The 15,900-nt window shown below is 42.7% G+C and overlaps 2 protein-coding genes across 2 annotated transcripts; both read right to left on the bottom strand.

The window, feature by feature from the left end:
* Positions 1–2,559: 2,559 nt before the first annotated feature.
* On the bottom strand, positions 2,560–3,596 carry LOC119648952 (cuticle protein 16.5-like). Its single transcript, XM_038050870.1, has 2 exons — positions 3,433–3,596; positions 2,560–3,366 (listed from the first exon to the last, which is right to left on the bottom strand). The coding sequence occupies exons 1-2, from the start codon at positions 3,433–3,435 to the stop codon at positions 2,635–2,637; spliced, it is 735 nt and encodes a 244-aa protein (XP_037906798.1). The 5' UTR covers positions 3,436–3,596; the 3' UTR covers positions 2,560–2,634.
* Positions 3,597–12,741: 9,145 nt separating this feature from the next.
* Positions 12,742–13,466, bottom strand: LOC119648348 (pupal cuticle protein G1A-like). The gene is made up of 2 exons (XM_038050045.1): positions 13,306–13,466; positions 12,742–13,237 (listed from the first exon to the last, which is right to left on the bottom strand). The coding sequence occupies exons 1-2, from the start codon at positions 13,306–13,308 to the stop codon at positions 12,800–12,802; spliced, it is 441 nt and encodes a 146-aa protein (XP_037905973.1). The 5' UTR covers positions 13,309–13,466; the 3' UTR covers positions 12,742–12,799.
* Positions 13,467–15,900: the final 2,434 nt, after the last annotated feature.

Genomic DNA, 15,900 nt, shown 5'->3' with positions numbered 1-15,900 from the left:
CAGGCTTCGAAGGTCCCCTCAACTGCCTCGTAGAAGGTATCCTTCTCCGAATCTGCAGTCTTCTCTGTAGGGGCGTGAACGTTTATAAGGCTTATATTTCTAAACTTGTCTCGCAAACGCAGAGTGCATAACCTTTCGCTTATATCTTCAAAGGCGATAACAGCCTGTTTCATTTTTCGGCTGACTAAAAAACCTACTCCGAGCACATTATGGTACAAAGTCAGCGCTACAGCCAAAAGAATGAACAACATCGAGTCGCACTGCCCAAACGAAAACAATGAAGATAGGAGACTACAACTTTGAGACCGTTGAAACTTTTTCCTATCTAGGGTCGAAAATCACAACCGATAACAGCTAAGACGATGAAATTCAGGCACGGTTGTTGGTTAACAGAGCCTATTCAGCTTACAAAAACTGTTCCGCTCGATACGTCTCACCATAGGGTCAAAGCTCTTACTGTACAAGACTATGATCTTGCCAGTCCTTATGTATTCCTCGGAGACTTGGGTTCTTAGCAAAAAGAAAACTACGAACTCTTGGCCGCGTTCGTGAGAAGAATCCTCCGAAGAATTTTTGGCCCCCTACATGAAGATGGACGATTCCGTAGCCTACATAACGACGAAATCTATGAACGATACCAAGACCGTCCGGTTGTGGATAAAATCCGGCTCAATAGGTTACGGTGGGCGAGTCACTTAATCCGTATGGATGAGGATGATCCAGCCTGGAAGGTCTATACGGGAAATATCTATGGTAGAAAAAGAAGACGCCAGAAAGCTTATAGGGATATCGAATTGATGGACCTTGGCGCAAAACCGGGGTGTCTGCTGTCCCCTATTAAGGCAGGTCTAGACCGGATACCGGTTGTTGAGCCGTTGATGCTAATAAACTTGCAAAGAATTTGCTGGGAGTTGATTTTCCTGCATATAGTCTCCTTGATACAAATGCTAGATTAAAGTTACCTTCTTAAAATATGGAACCTTCAAATATCATACAGGCCGATATGGGCATATGTTGACAACCATCACTTAACCATGATTTCCGGAGAAGTTTGTACTCTTCCTTCGTAGTTCTATATTACGCAGCTCTAGCACGACACATCTGTCGGTTATCACGTTCCCCAGTGCATGACATGGCTCCTATGAAGCAACACAGAGAGAAGATTAGCCCAGAGGAATATTAGGTTGATGTGGGTACTGAGATAGTTGCATACCCAAATTTCGGATGAAGCAGCGAAGGTGGATTTAGCGCTGTTCACACAACGTTAAGGTCGACGACGCCATTAGCAGAAGTGGTGTTTCTTAATTATGCAAACGTTCAGATGGCCCCATTATTGCAAATAGGAAAAATCCAATGTGTGTCAGACTGCTGTCTTGCTTTCGCTAATCATTATTTTCAGTTCGATTCTGGCTACCTCTCTACGTCCTCCTCTGTATGCTAATTTGTGATGTGGTATGCGATAGGTGAATCTTCGCTATTTGCCTCTTCAAGGAGAGGGTTGAAATTATTCTGCTATAGTGTCCACTATACTCTTTGTTGAATTGTCTCATGGTAGCAAGTCTCTAGGGCAGTGGACCCAGTAACAGCACTTAAGCGAATATAAGTGGTGATCACATAACAGTCTCTTTCGAGGCCAGGGCCACATTCAGAAGACAATCCCTAAATCTACTGATCTTATTAGATGTTCATACCGCCCAGTCGGAACCCAACTGTTCACAATGACAAAGAGGTGTACAAACTTTTCACCGTTGTTGTTACAGGCACGAAGAAAATGCTTTCCATAGCATGACTAAGCAAGATGTAGTTAGAACACAGCATCACAAAGTCACTTTTAAAAAGGCTCTTCTGAGGTACATTCCGTTGCTCATATCAGCTCTAAAAATATATGGTATATGTGTTTGTGGAGACAATCAACTACAAAGTGGATAACATGCACTTAGATTCATTGATGGACTTGACAATCTTGAAATTTTACTGCCTGTTGAACACCAAACACCCTTCGTGACCTGTCATCTAGCAAACACGCTCTTTTATGACAGTAGGTTACTTCTACTTTGCCTGAGTGGCTTTGGGAACATTATACTCCCGGAAGTTATTCAAAAATCTGAAAAATGATCAAAAATACATAAAAGTGACTTCCAAATAAGCCATGTTAACTGATTAATTGGTCAGCAGTACTGCAACGAACTGCCTTTCAAAATCTTTCCCAAAGTGGAAGAGAGGCACAAAAGGCATTCATCTACCACCTGACACGCCTAGAAACACTCCTTTTGGGTTACCTCAACAGGCAATCATTGACAGTAGACACCCATCCATTTATAGATAAGAAAAAATTAGATAGGGAAGAGCGTAAGATCAACTCTCCGGTATGACAAATATAATCTACTTAATTACTTAAGCCAATATTCTTTAAGTTGATTTAAGTGAAGGATTAACAGTCATAGTAACCAGTTGCTGAACTGCACATCCTCAGTTGGGGTATGGTCACTAGACTATTCCTTGTATTCATCAATACCTCGGACTGGGAAAATTCCATTACTGAATGAATCTATCATGAAGTGAAAATAAAAATGAATCCTTTTATTCGTTGAGCTAATTTATTTTCCGTTCCGATTTTCATTCATTTGTAAACTTTTAGTGAGCAGCGGCCTTCTTCTTTTTCCAGAGATCAACACTCCAGGTATCATGACCCCAACCGCTTCCAATGACAGTTGGTCCGGCATGGTAGGCAGAAACCACTGGAGCAGAATGGTAAGCAGATACTAATGGAGCACTTACAGCATGAGAAGTGAGGGCAGGAGCGGCAACGACGGCTGGTGCAGCGCTATAGGTCGAAACAACTGGAGAAGCTACAGCATGAGCTGAGTAGGACGAGATAGCTGGAGCAACTACGCCGTGGGTCCAAGATGGTGCAGCGACAGCATGAGTCAGAGCTGGTGCAGCAATAGTGCGACTGAGAATTGGACTAGCAAGACCATGGCCAATAGCTGGAGCAGCAATCGTTCTGGTTAGAAGTGGAGCGGCGACGGAATGACTGAGAGCTGAAGCGGCTATGGCATGACCGGCATAAGCTGGAGCTACAGAGGCAACTATAGGAGTAGCTAAATGCGATGAGTAGGATGAAATAGCTGGAGCAGCGACGGAATGGCTGGCGTAGGCTGGCGCTACAGAAGCGACTATTGGAGCAGCTGAGTAGGAAGTAATGGCCGGGGCTACTGAATGGGCCGCGTAGGAACTAATGGCTGGAGCCACAGTGGCAACAACTGGAGAATGTCCCCATCCCAATCCGGAGTATCCATGGGCCAAAGGAGCAATACCACTGGCTGCGGCAGTCCCAATCAAAGCGAGAGCCAATACTATGAACTTCTGGAATTCAAAGGTATAATATTTAATAACTTGCAATATCAATAAATTATTGACATGAACATATACCATGTTGGTGGGCGTGTTGTCTTCTGGATAAGTGGATCCTGACTGATGGTTAAAAGATATGGATACTGTTCTTTTATAACGGTTCTTTGAATGCAAAGGCGTTACAAAGTGGCAATACAAGAATGCAGTTTCATTACGACTGGCACTCTCAAGGTTGCTGCAGATTTTTGTTTACCTCAATCGAGCAATATTTTATTGCGAGCTAATTTTTTTTATCTTTTTAAAACTTAATTTCCTGACTAGGTGAATAAAAAAAATAAACGGCTTTGTTGCATATTTGGGTAGTTCCATTTCTACCCAATATACTGGATTGATTTATTCTCGCCTACATATGTCGAAATGGTAATAATACGAACTTTACAACCATCTTGGAGGGATTGTATCTAGATAAACATCGTTTAACCTGTGTAAATAATATCACTGCACGTTGAAGACAACTGCATTTCCATTCAAGTTTTCAATAATCAAAAATAGCTGCATTTTGTTGATTCCAATGGTTCGATATTGTTGAAAAAAATGGTTAAGTTAATGCTAAAGACCACCAGACTATCAGACCACCTTAGGTGGTAAACAATTCGCCGCCATCTGGTCTAGACATTTAAACTTTTACTTTCGATTGGAGATATCTTTGCCTATCTTCAGGTGGAACAATTTAGATAATGATTGGGATGAGCCATTCAATCGTGCAGATCGTCTAATTCAAGATACGTCCTCAATTTGTATTCTCGCCCTGCTTTGGAAGGATTCGACGACTCAATTAGTACGGATATCCAGTAGATGTTTAGTCATTCTTTCAAAAATTGTGCTGAGGTAGTAACTCAGCAGGTGATATCTCGTTAGAAGTGCAGATGTCATACCATGTTCTCCAAAAATAGTCCAGAGCCGAGCAAACAATGATTGTATGAATTCTAAACTGATTTTCTTATTTTTCTTGGTTTTCATTTGTCTGATTATGCTGCAATTGGTTAATGGGACACAGAATTGTGTCAATAGAATTCTAGGTACCGGTTAAAATACTAGAACAAGAATCATTCGATTGATAAAACAATGGCGATTGGTAAGCAAAACAAAATAAGATGCACCAGTCAGCATCTAAAACTGCAACTCAGGGCCGCAATCCTATACTGCCAGCCCTTAATCTTTTTGGCAACCAAAATAGTGTCGCCTAGGGGGTAGGACATTTAAGTTCAACTATAGATGCAGATCTAGGACCCCAGATGACATCATTCTGGCACTTGAACATGACTAGCAATGACAGCCGGGTAGAATCAGAACAGATACTTGACTCTAAGCCATCCACTGTCAAGTCTACTTTGGAGGATCAAGTTCACGCAACTAAATGGGGAACCTTGCAAAGAACTTGGGTTTGCCTCTAAGGCCGCATTTCTATTGTCCCTTAAAAACAGGGATATGAAAACATTGGTTCTTAAACTATCCCATGGAAAAAATAAGAGTGATGGTCCAAGCTACTTATGTAACCAATGTGAGTAGAAGGGGGTGAGGATGACCTCTATCTTGTATACAGCCAATGCCATCAGGCTTTAGACGAAGATATCTCCCAAAAGTTTTCCTAAATGAAAATTCTGTGAAAGAGACCGCCGATGAGGAGGATGGTACAGTTAATATAAAGCTTGATTTCTTGGAACTACGTCTTCCTCCATTTCTGAACCTTATCTAATTATTATTCTGTTTAGAGGAAGTGGTACCTCGTCCTTAAACAATTATTGTGCCCCTTTTTCTAGTAATTATATTATCTCAAACAAATCTATAACCTTTAGGAATATTCCCTACTTCCACATCTTTCAACTCCGCATCTGGTATTAAGTGTTCTCCCAAATGCTTCGGACATTGGCCCAGAACGTGTATAGAGGTTTCATCATACTCCGCACAGAACTTGCAGGTAGTGTCAGTAGATTTCCCTAGCTTCACTTAGCGATAGTTCAGCCAGCAGTGACCAGTGACAATTCCCTCAATGATTCGGAGGTTTCTTTTGGTGAGGTTTAAGCAATCTTTTGTACGCTTGGTTTCATATCCTCTGGACTGCTCCATTCCTGGTAGGTTCGCCCAGTATAGTTCCCTCAACCGGTCCTCTTCATTTTGTAATGTCATAGTCTTGAACCCGTTTCCGATTCCACAGAAGGGTTCTGGCCCATGTAAAGGCGTCCCTGCTCCTTTCTTGGCTAATTCGTCCGTTGCCTCACTGTCTTCCAACCCACTGTCTTCTTACTGTCTTCTGGAAACCAGAATGTCCAGACCTTGTTGAACGAGCCGAACGTACTCAGCCTCTCAAGGCATTCCCATACTAGTTCGGAGTTCACCTGGTTGGACCTAAGTGCTTTGATCGTAGCTTGGTTGTCGGCGAGAGTACCAATGTTCTGCCCTCTGTAAATCCTTTGGAGATTAAAGGAGGCACATATGTCTATGGCGTATATTTCTGGCTGAAATATATCAGTGTGTACATTTTCCTTGGATCAATGACCCTCTACTGTGAAGGATCCGTCAGTGTACCAAGTGACCAGTTGCTGGTTTAAGCCGTATGTCGCAGCCACGCTCTCCCAGTTTTCCTTGCTACTCCAACATGTTTCAAACTTCTTATTAAAGTGAAAAAGTCATCGTATCTCTTGGTATCAATAATTCAGGATACCGCCTCGCCTCACTGACACTCCTGGACATCTTGAATATTGCTCTCCTTTCCTGCATCTCTATGTGCAGATGGAGAAGGGTTAATCCCAGAAGGATCTCCGGGTATGCCGTTAGGCATGCCTTCATTACCCCGCTCATGCACATGCAAGCAACTCCCTGGTTTCTATGCTGAGTTCAGTTCTTTCTGCTATTGCAGTGTATATCCAAAGTAGTATCTTCAGGCTGCAACCCCATTTTTTCCTGCTATGAACCTGCAAGTTATCAGAGCCCCCGTAGCTTTCCGATAAGTATTTTCGACATGCGTCTTCCAGAGTAATTTTTGGTCTAGCGTAATTCCCAAATATTTGATCTCTGTTTCTCGTTTCACCTCCATGCCATGTAATCTTATAGCTCACAGGTAGTCAAGCTCACGTCTCCTAGTGAATGGTACTATGGTGGTTTTGGCTGGATTGATACGCAGTCTCTTTCTGCACTAGGAACTAGTAACCCTTAGTCCAGTTTGAATTCTATCACATAGGGTATCCTCATATTTACCCTTACAGATTAAAACAATGTCGTCCGCGTAGCCCTGGACCTGTATTCCAGTATTTGTTAGCACGTCCAGGAGTTCGTCCACTACCATAATCCACATAAGCGGCGAAAATACCCCGTCATGTGGACAACATAGAGTAGCATTCATGACAATAGAATTTGCACATTTTTTTACAGAATGCCAGGATGTTTCCATTGCCTTGCAGCTCAGGGAATCTTTGTGTGCGATGTGTTCTAGAATGCTCCTTCGATATCCAAAAACGCACACAGTGTTATTGTGTTTTTGTTGTTTCGATGGCATCGCGTAGTACATCCTTCAGCTGATACAGAGCAGTTTCGGTTGACCGTCCTGCCCGGTAAGCGTGTTGACACTGATGTAAGGGATTACACTTTAGAACGTTAGTTCTAATATAGTTGTGAAGGATTTAGGGTGGTATATATATCCCAGGACTGCCCTTACTATCTTCAGAAGAGACTCTAAGATGATTCCTAGGCCTTTTTTATTAGTGCTGGGAAAATACCATCTACTCCAAGTGATTTCAGTAGTTTAAAAATTCCCACTGCCCATCTTACCCTACCTTCTGAGCATACCTTTTCTGCTATTTTTCAGTTCTTTCGTCCCCTCTAATTCGTTGTTGGGGTATCAGGCAGAATGTTGTCGCCCACCGCCGTGGGGTAGGATCCCAAGTAATGAGTTCTGAGAAGCAATTATACTCTGTCCTCCTCTTTCTCGGTAAATATCTCATCTTCCTTCTTCAAACAGACAGAGGATATCTTATCTAAACTGTCCTTCCCCAAATATATCTGACATGGTGAAAAGTAAGCTTTCTTTTTAGTCTTCTCTAACCTGCATGAAAATGTTTGTGCTCACTAGATACACAGAAGTTAATGCTAGTACGAGCGCAATTAAATCACACTGTGATTGATCAATCCTCCTTTTTACAAGGAAACAGACTCTGTGGGTATGTGTCACACCGAAGAAGAAGGAAATAGAGACCTGTCTTGGCCGTCAGTAGCACGCTCATGTGACGTACTTTACATCACGCCATTTTGAACCAGCAAGGAATCGGGTCTAACTTTCCCTGTTACAACGGTTAGGATGAACTGCAAACTATCCCTCGTCAGTAATAACCCCTTGGCATTGAGTTTTGAAACTGTGTGTGAGACTTGAACGTATTCGTGGCCGCCAGCTTTCGCCGGCAGAAATTTCAACGAACGAAATCAACGAGCATCGGCCGCTACGAACATAGTATGAAAGTTAGTATCCAAGTGCCTGCCGATGCAGGGGCGAATAGTTCACAATTAGGAATGAGCATGGAAGCAGCGCTGAGCTACTATTTTCCTTCCGTACAGAAAAAGAATCTCAAGCTATAATTATCAAAGGGTAATGCTGCGTTCAATGTACACCATATCGGCTCGGGTAGAGTAAATACTACCTGCTCTACTAAAAGTATTATAGGACACTTGCTCTTCATGCAGCCCTCTTGCTTCCGGGCCAACCAGAGAGAGAGAGATAGATTCAAACAATGGGCCCATTAAATTGAGCGTCCACGCAGACGCGCTTAGTCCTACCTTGAACTCGCCAAGAAGCAACATTGTTATTTGCAGTAACAGGGAATCATGCGGCCATCGACTAACCAGTGGGCCAGCCCGCTCTACTTTGTCCCAAATGCAGATGACATATGGAAAATCATCAGTGACTACGGATTATACCTGTTGCCCATCATCGAAGACTTACTACAGAAGGCGAGTGGCATGGCCTTTCCTATGATAAACTTCGCAAAGCCCCCTATCAAATCCCCAGCCGATCTTCGAATTCACCCAGTCAATCTATGGTCGTTGGTTCAGCTGCTCCAACGCACCAGGAACAGTCTTTTGTGGCAACACCTACAATATCTTGCCACAATAACTTACGTGAAACTATGCTTCAATCAAGACAAACCCCTCCTAGACAGGAACAAAGCGGAATACCACGGTTGAGGTCTTTTCGCGCAAGCTGCAAGACATTGAGGGATTTTTAGGGACAGGGATAGCCACCAAACTCCGTCGACTTTTAGGGATATTGAATTAATACCACGCACGGATAGCTCAGTCATTTGGGCGGATGGTGAAAATTTCACTGCTGGAAGTGGGATTTTTATCGTGATTTAAGTCAACTCAGGGTAATAATCACCGGCGAGCGTAATGCTCATCACATTGCCTCCCACAGAGTATTGTAATCTTGATTAATCTACGCCGCACAACAATGCTCGGATAATACCTCGCCCAGACAAGCGCATCAACTGGAGCACCTTTTGATCCTTCCAGGCTAGGTTGATCATATTCGCATCGATGTAATTAAGCTGCTTCAGCTCCAGGGGATACAATATTGCATGTAAACTAGCTGCCTCAACCTCAACTCAGAATGTATCTGTATCTCCGGTTTGGCACTCACGCTCACGTTGGACCAACGGGTGCTGTTCAAATCAGTAATTTTTGCTCAATTGGCCAAACTCCTTTGCGCAAACCGGTTTAGCGGCTCCATCCTCGTGCAATCGCGGCAACTTTTTGCTCGAGCTGCTGCAACCCTCCTCATTGACATTGACATCAATTGTGCTTACTCCACTGAAATTGCTCGTCGTCAATGTCTACACTTGCAGTTCCCTCTGAGTTCAGTAACGAATCCATCACCGTGACATGATAGTCACGACTGTCATCATTATAAGTTTTGCAACCCATTACAAAATGAACAAGCAGATGAGTATGGTTCAATTCGCAACTAGCGACCAGTACTGGTAGTGGAATGGCTGGGATGTCTGCAGAGACTCAACCCGGCAGAGACTCAACATCGGCACCGCGCTCATCTAACGCATCTTACATCACTCCATTTTGTAGACAGGAAAAAATCGACCCCAAAAGGAACTGAGAATTATCCCTCGTTGGTAATCATACGAGGATGAAAGAAACGGGTCCGTTGAGATCGTTCTCTCTTTTACCTCCTCCTCGCCAGAGTTTGGATATTTTGCCCAAGGCTCCAAGCTTATTCATTTCTTTACCCTAATCTGAGCTAAAGGCATAGCCGTATGTAGTAGGATGGGTTTTCCCACCTCTGCGATAAGAAGAATATGACTATATTTGAGTCTGTTGATATTAGGTAACACCCTTTCTGGATGCCACCAAGTCCAATTTAATCATTCATGGTATGAATGGTTTCAGTGTCATTATATTCCACATCAATGCCTGCAAAATCTATCTGTCTCCAAGCCTTTTATCATATATGATGTTTCATAATAGAGGTCACAAAGAGGAGCTTGATATCGTGCTGATCTACGTGTGGTTCTTGCCGCCTTGAAAGGTAGAGGTTTAAGCTAGATAGCTAGATAGCTAGATCTGACATACCCAGTATCTAGTTGACGAAAGGTTTAGTCTGGCAAATGAGGGAATAATATGCCTACAGTGACCACCAGACCAAACTTCTCGACTTCAGAAATGGGAAAAACGACATCTGAAGGATTACTAGAACTATAAAGGTTGGTCTGACTGCTTTAGAAGGAGGTACCTGGTGGGAACAGCAGTACAAAATGTAAGGTGTATCATTTTGAAGGCCAGGATATAATTCGCAAAACTGTTAGCTGAGGTCATTTTCTCTGCGAGCAAACATACTTTTCCAAAAGAGGAGGTAATAAGAATTCGTCGGGCACTGCCAACAAAATTGTAATTGTAATTACGCGGGCAAAAATCATCCTTACCGTCGTACCCGTTGCGCTTCATAAAAATAATCAAAACTCTGTTTCCACAATGGGAGCAAAACTGGACTTTCACTGCCAGTTCAAAGAGAAGTCTTCTCAATTCCTACTATGATATGGGGACGTATTACCAGCTACAAACCAGCAGGATTTGCCTAAATTCTATGCAACGCTATCGAATTGCCTTCTAAATTCAGGTCCAGGTTTCATAAGCATATTTGAATCATACATGGTGGAGGGAGTATTTTTCGGAAAATGGAACAGGTACAAGTTGGTTCTGTCATAAAAGTCCCCAAAAACCAACCGGCGTATCCTCTTCATATCACGCTATTTTCCCTTTAGATACTATTGGTGAGATGCTTGAAGATATTAGAGACGGTGAGCCCTCCCTCATTTTGGTCACGGTGGTGATGCTAGATGTTAAAAATACCTTTATTTTGACCAACTGGCTCAAATGAGTGTTCTCGATATTGAGCTCGGTTAATTGAGGAATGCCTCTTCAAGAGGTTTTCCTGGAACGAGTTAGACGACGGGCAGAAAGAATATATTGTGACAGCAATTACGGTAACCTTTGCAACTAATAATAATAATTGTTGGCGCAATAAACCATATTGGATTAAGGACTTGAAGTGTGTTAGAGCATCTCATTCAAGACCGCAAAGGTATGTGAGATATGACAATGTGGTGATTATTAGGCTGATTTGGCAGGGACACTCATTCACAGTTGAGTCGACTGGTAGCAACTGGTATCACAGTCACGCTACCAGTGAGATTTAAACCGCGACCTTCCGCTACGTGCTCAGTGTTCTAAGCGCTTGAACAATCCGACCCTTTGCAACTAGTGATTCGAAAAGGTGGTCAGTCTCCGACATTGCCGATGTTCTCGGTTTTTGAGCTAATCTGATAACCTGTCTTATTTTAGCTTTAATATTACAATAGGCTGAGCGTCGATCCAGAAAATTCACTACTACCGGGAACTTGATTATCCCCGCACCACAATCCGATTTGATATACCGAGTGCCTATATTGTTTTGACCGATGGTACTGGATATCTTTACTCCACTATAGACGCTCGAAGTGAGCTGGTTACTAATGAAGGGACCTGAAATTATGTCCTTGAAAACCCAAGTACCTAGTTTTAAAGCGGTTCGTATAAGTAAATGCTATTTTTTAGCAGGTTTATAGATTATGAAAGCTTTACCCGAACCAGGACTTCCTGCTCCACCTTAAAGTGTCGGAAAGAGATAAAGAGAAAAAGAGGTAATTCGCTAGAAAGGAGGTAGACATAAGGGTGCGAAAAAAGAGGCGGGTCGAGTATAAGGGCACTAGTGAAGCTCGAGAAATCCGAGAAATGGAGACATCGATGATTGCTGCCCTAGAAAAGGTGTAGCGTAAGAGGCTAACACTTTCCCCATATGTCGGAGTCGGCATTATGGACAGAAAAGTCGTCGATTCAAAATCCAGGACGGGTTTAATGCAAATCGAGGCGGTATGAAATTTACTTTCATTCGTGAAAACATTCAAATGGTGCTAATTTGCAAATCATATCACAATTGAGAAGGTGGTATATGGTGGGACACCAAGCAACTTGCGGCACTTTATGACAGTACAGAAAGACAAATCATTCAATCATGGAAAGCAAGGAACATATTAAGTTTGAATTCATAAGGGCGAAGTTGGGTACATATTTAAAGTTGGTATGCTCTTCATGGTGCCGCGGAGGACGCAATCATTTCTGGCATTTGCGGCACCGTATTGCGGTCGAACATTCAACTTCTTAAATTTCAAATACATCAAACACTTTTTGGCCAAAATCAGCTTTCCCAGACGATAGACAAAACTAGTCTAGAGTTGTGTCTGCATTAACCAGGGAACACAACGAAGACACAGATACACATTCAGTCACCCTCGCCTTGTGTGCGCTACCTGTGTTGACAGAGAGGTTTACGGGCATGAAGTGTCAATCCTGTTTACGACTAACAGCGGGTAGGAATGGTTGGATGCACCTACCAATCCCATGATACAAGGGAATCAATTGATTGAACCGAGTCATGGAAGAACAAACTTCCACTTTATGCAGACGTAAGTAAGAAGTCTTATTTGGGTTAACTGCGAATCCACCACATGCAGTGATGCTTAAAAGGAAGTCTTGTCACCACTATGGTAGAGCTGGGCCGTCTTTTAGTGGTTGAGTATTCAGTGCGTATCTGCTGTATTTCAAGTGACGTAAGTGCTCAAATTTAAACCGGAGGTTTTCTTTTCTTCAAAATTATGACTCTTCCGTTTGTAAAAAACAGACTCTAAAGCTTTATAATCCGATATACTTGTCCTTTCTCTCTCCGAAAACTTGCTTCCTATTAAAATGAATAGGAACTACCTTCATCACTATCATCAGTAAAAACCAGTTTCATTTATGTCATAAACCTAGTATATTTGCCTTTTCAAACCCATGTGTTCATTAAAAATCCTTAATGAGCAGCAGCCTTCTTCTTTTTCCAGAGGTCAAGACCGACGAGATCATGTCCCCAACCATGGCCAATGACTGGACTAGTAAGAGCGCTGTGAGCAGAGATGATTGGAGTAGCTACAGCGTGGGCAGTGAGAGCTGGAGCAGCAACAAGAGCTGGAGCAGCATGGTATGAAGAGATGACTGGAGCTACTGAAGCAACAACTGGAGCGGATACAGCATGAGCTGAGTAGGTGCTGATGGCTGGAGCTACTGAAGCAACAATTGGAGCAGATACAGCATGAGCTGAGTAGGAACTAATCGCTGGAGCAACTGAAGCAACAACTGGAGTGGCGAGACCTGAATGTCCCCATCCCAATCCGGAGTATCCATGACCCAATGGGGCGACAAGACCGGCTGAGGCGGTTCCAATCAAAGCGAGGGCCAAAACTACGAATTTCTGTAAGATAAAAATAAATCCATTTAAGGAAAATAGTAAAAGCAAGATATGATAGACTCTCTCTATACCATTTTGCTAGAGATTGTTGTCTGCTGGACGAATAGATCCTGACTGATGATCACTGATCGAAATAACTGTATTTATACGACTGCTTCCGCGGAGGAAATCATCACCGACGGGTGCACTTCTTCCATGAATGCAATCTAATTGAGACCGGTATCGTCAAGGCTGCTACAAGTCTCAATTTTTTCGTTAATATCTCATTATGATACCGATTTTTGCACTTTCGATATTCTATTTAGATTTCCTGATCAGGTACTCCACATTTATTGAATAAAACATGAAATACTTGATTTGCATACGAATAACATTTGGATTTTCTAAATTTCGTTTGATTTATAACTTCACATCAATGACGGGTGTTCGACAGTTCAGCAAACCATATTTTTATAAATTAACCACTGGTCCTGGGCCGAAAAATTTGATGAATTAATTGACTACCCAATGTCTTACATCTGCTGGCGCTGAAAGAATCTTTCACCTTTCTTCCATCTTATAGTTTGATTATGCTATAAATAAAACGTGATCCATTTGAGAAGATAACCTTGACCGAAACGTTATCAATATTTCCTCGTGCCTACCAGTCTTTTTTGCGTCAGTTGTTCTAAGAATAAATATTTTCTCAAAGAACTTTTATGGATCGCCTTTTCTTGGGATAGCATACCTAGTTGTGTTCCGGGATGTGCGCATATTATGCTTGGACAAAATATCTCTGGATCCCTAGGTCATTTTTCCGACCCTCCTCTTGGTTATGTCTTTTTGTCAACCTTACTCTGTGGAAGCGCGTGCCATGTTAAAGTACTTTCCTGAGTTTGAAGTCCTTCTTTTTGGAATCGGTTACGAACTACGAAGCTATCATGCTTTTGATTGCGCACCCACTTTTCACTCTTGACCGTATTTTCCCCGCTTTTCAGTTGTCCTCTTTTCCAGGTCTTGCATTTAATTCATTTAGGCTGTCAGGGGCATAATGCCGCTATTTGGCTCACTAAATTCCTCAGTTGGCCTTTTAGTAGTTCAAACCGCAGCCTTGTACATCGCACCTCCCTTTCCATGTTTTCGATCTTCCAATAACTGGCACTGGCGCGTCAACTCAGTCCCTGTATTCTTCCATCCCTAGCGAGAGTTGTAAATGTCTTGCATCGGTGGTTATCAGGTTGACAGTCAATGTATCCTTACCTTCGGAAGGGCTATTCGGATCACGTTTTGATGCGGCTGCTTCCAGTGCTATAGCCATCAGAAGAGGAAGGAACAAAATCTGCAGGATTCCGAACATTATAACCTACCGGGGGGGACTACAAAGCGCAACAGCTTTTCATCCTTACTGTGCGAAATTTCTTTGTGGTCTGCAAGGAACTGTTTACTAGTATCCGTTGCCTGGATGTGGCCAGAGGTCAAACATATTGGTTAAAGGACCCTGCTTGCCAGCATTTTATTTACTGTATATTTGTTTTAGAGGAGAATAGGATTGGATTCATTGATACATCGCGATAGGCTCACTTTTGTCGGTATTTCCTCAAAAATCTCACTGACAACCTTAGAAAAACATCTATGGTGGCGAGAGTTAACGTCATCCTGAGACCACAGCTAGGAGATCTAGTTAACTGGTTGTCTCCCAAAGTGTCTTTACATGGATGCCTTGAAGCCCTTTCATGGTTTCGATATGGAACATAGGTTAGACTAGAATCGGTAACGGGCTCCGGCTATGTCTGCCATTTTAAGTTTAAAAATGCGGTGCGAGCCTCTTTTTTACTACATACTACTTATTTTTATCATAAATATAGAACTTTTCAACAGTTTTTTCTGCCTAATGTTCCATTAAGCACGGAGTTGCCAAATCTTCCATTAGGCACGCGTCTTGGCACAGAGAGTGGGGGGGGGGGACGTTCGGCGGTAAATCGACACAAAACGCTCAACTGGGGATAAAATTTAGCTAAGGGAAGGATACCTAAAAAAATCTACCATGGAGAAGAAGAGGAGAGAGAAAGTTGCGGTGCACGGCTTTTGAAATTCAGTGTCAATGGTTTTTGGAGTGGGGAAGATACGGCAAGGAGGAAACTCTGGCACTTAACCATTCGAGCAATATAAACTACAGATACCAATGGAAACTTTCCTTTGTAGCCCTGGTTACAATATTCATAGGAATATAAGCGCTATGATAAGAAGCATCAAGTTGAGGTACAGCAAGGCCCAGGATGAAAGTGAAGGTGTTGGACGAAAGAGTAAGGCTGGCAACACAAGTGCACCCATTCCAAACACGGGAGAAGCAAAACCGGAGGCTGTGTGTGACAGGTTGAGCAAATCAATAAAACAGCGAAGCCTGAATATTTGAGCAGCGTTCCGGAAAAAGTGATTGGACCTAACAAGAAGAATGTGGAAGCTTGGAGAAAGCAGGTACCTCTCAAGTGGAAGGATCGAAGGAGAATACGAGTGATCTCCAAATGAAGGAAAGGAGGTCGATTTTATCGCACTTTAGGAGTCAACGATGAAAACTCTGCAAAACACTCACGGTTGGACACAATCCGCCACCATCAACTTACCAGTGGAGGCAGTGTTGAAACTGTTGGCAGTATTGAGAGTAACAATAGGGTGTGTTATGTGTCGCC

Source organism: Hermetia illucens, chromosome 2, assembly GCF_905115235.1.
Source record: "Hermetia illucens chromosome 2, iHerIll2.2.curated.20191125, whole genome shotgun sequence".
Classification (NCBI taxonomy): Eukaryota; Metazoa; Arthropoda; class Insecta; order Diptera; family Stratiomyidae; genus Hermetia; species Hermetia illucens.
The sequence above is the reverse complement of the archived record's forward strand: the minus strand, read 5'-3'. Positions and strand labels throughout refer to the sequence as shown.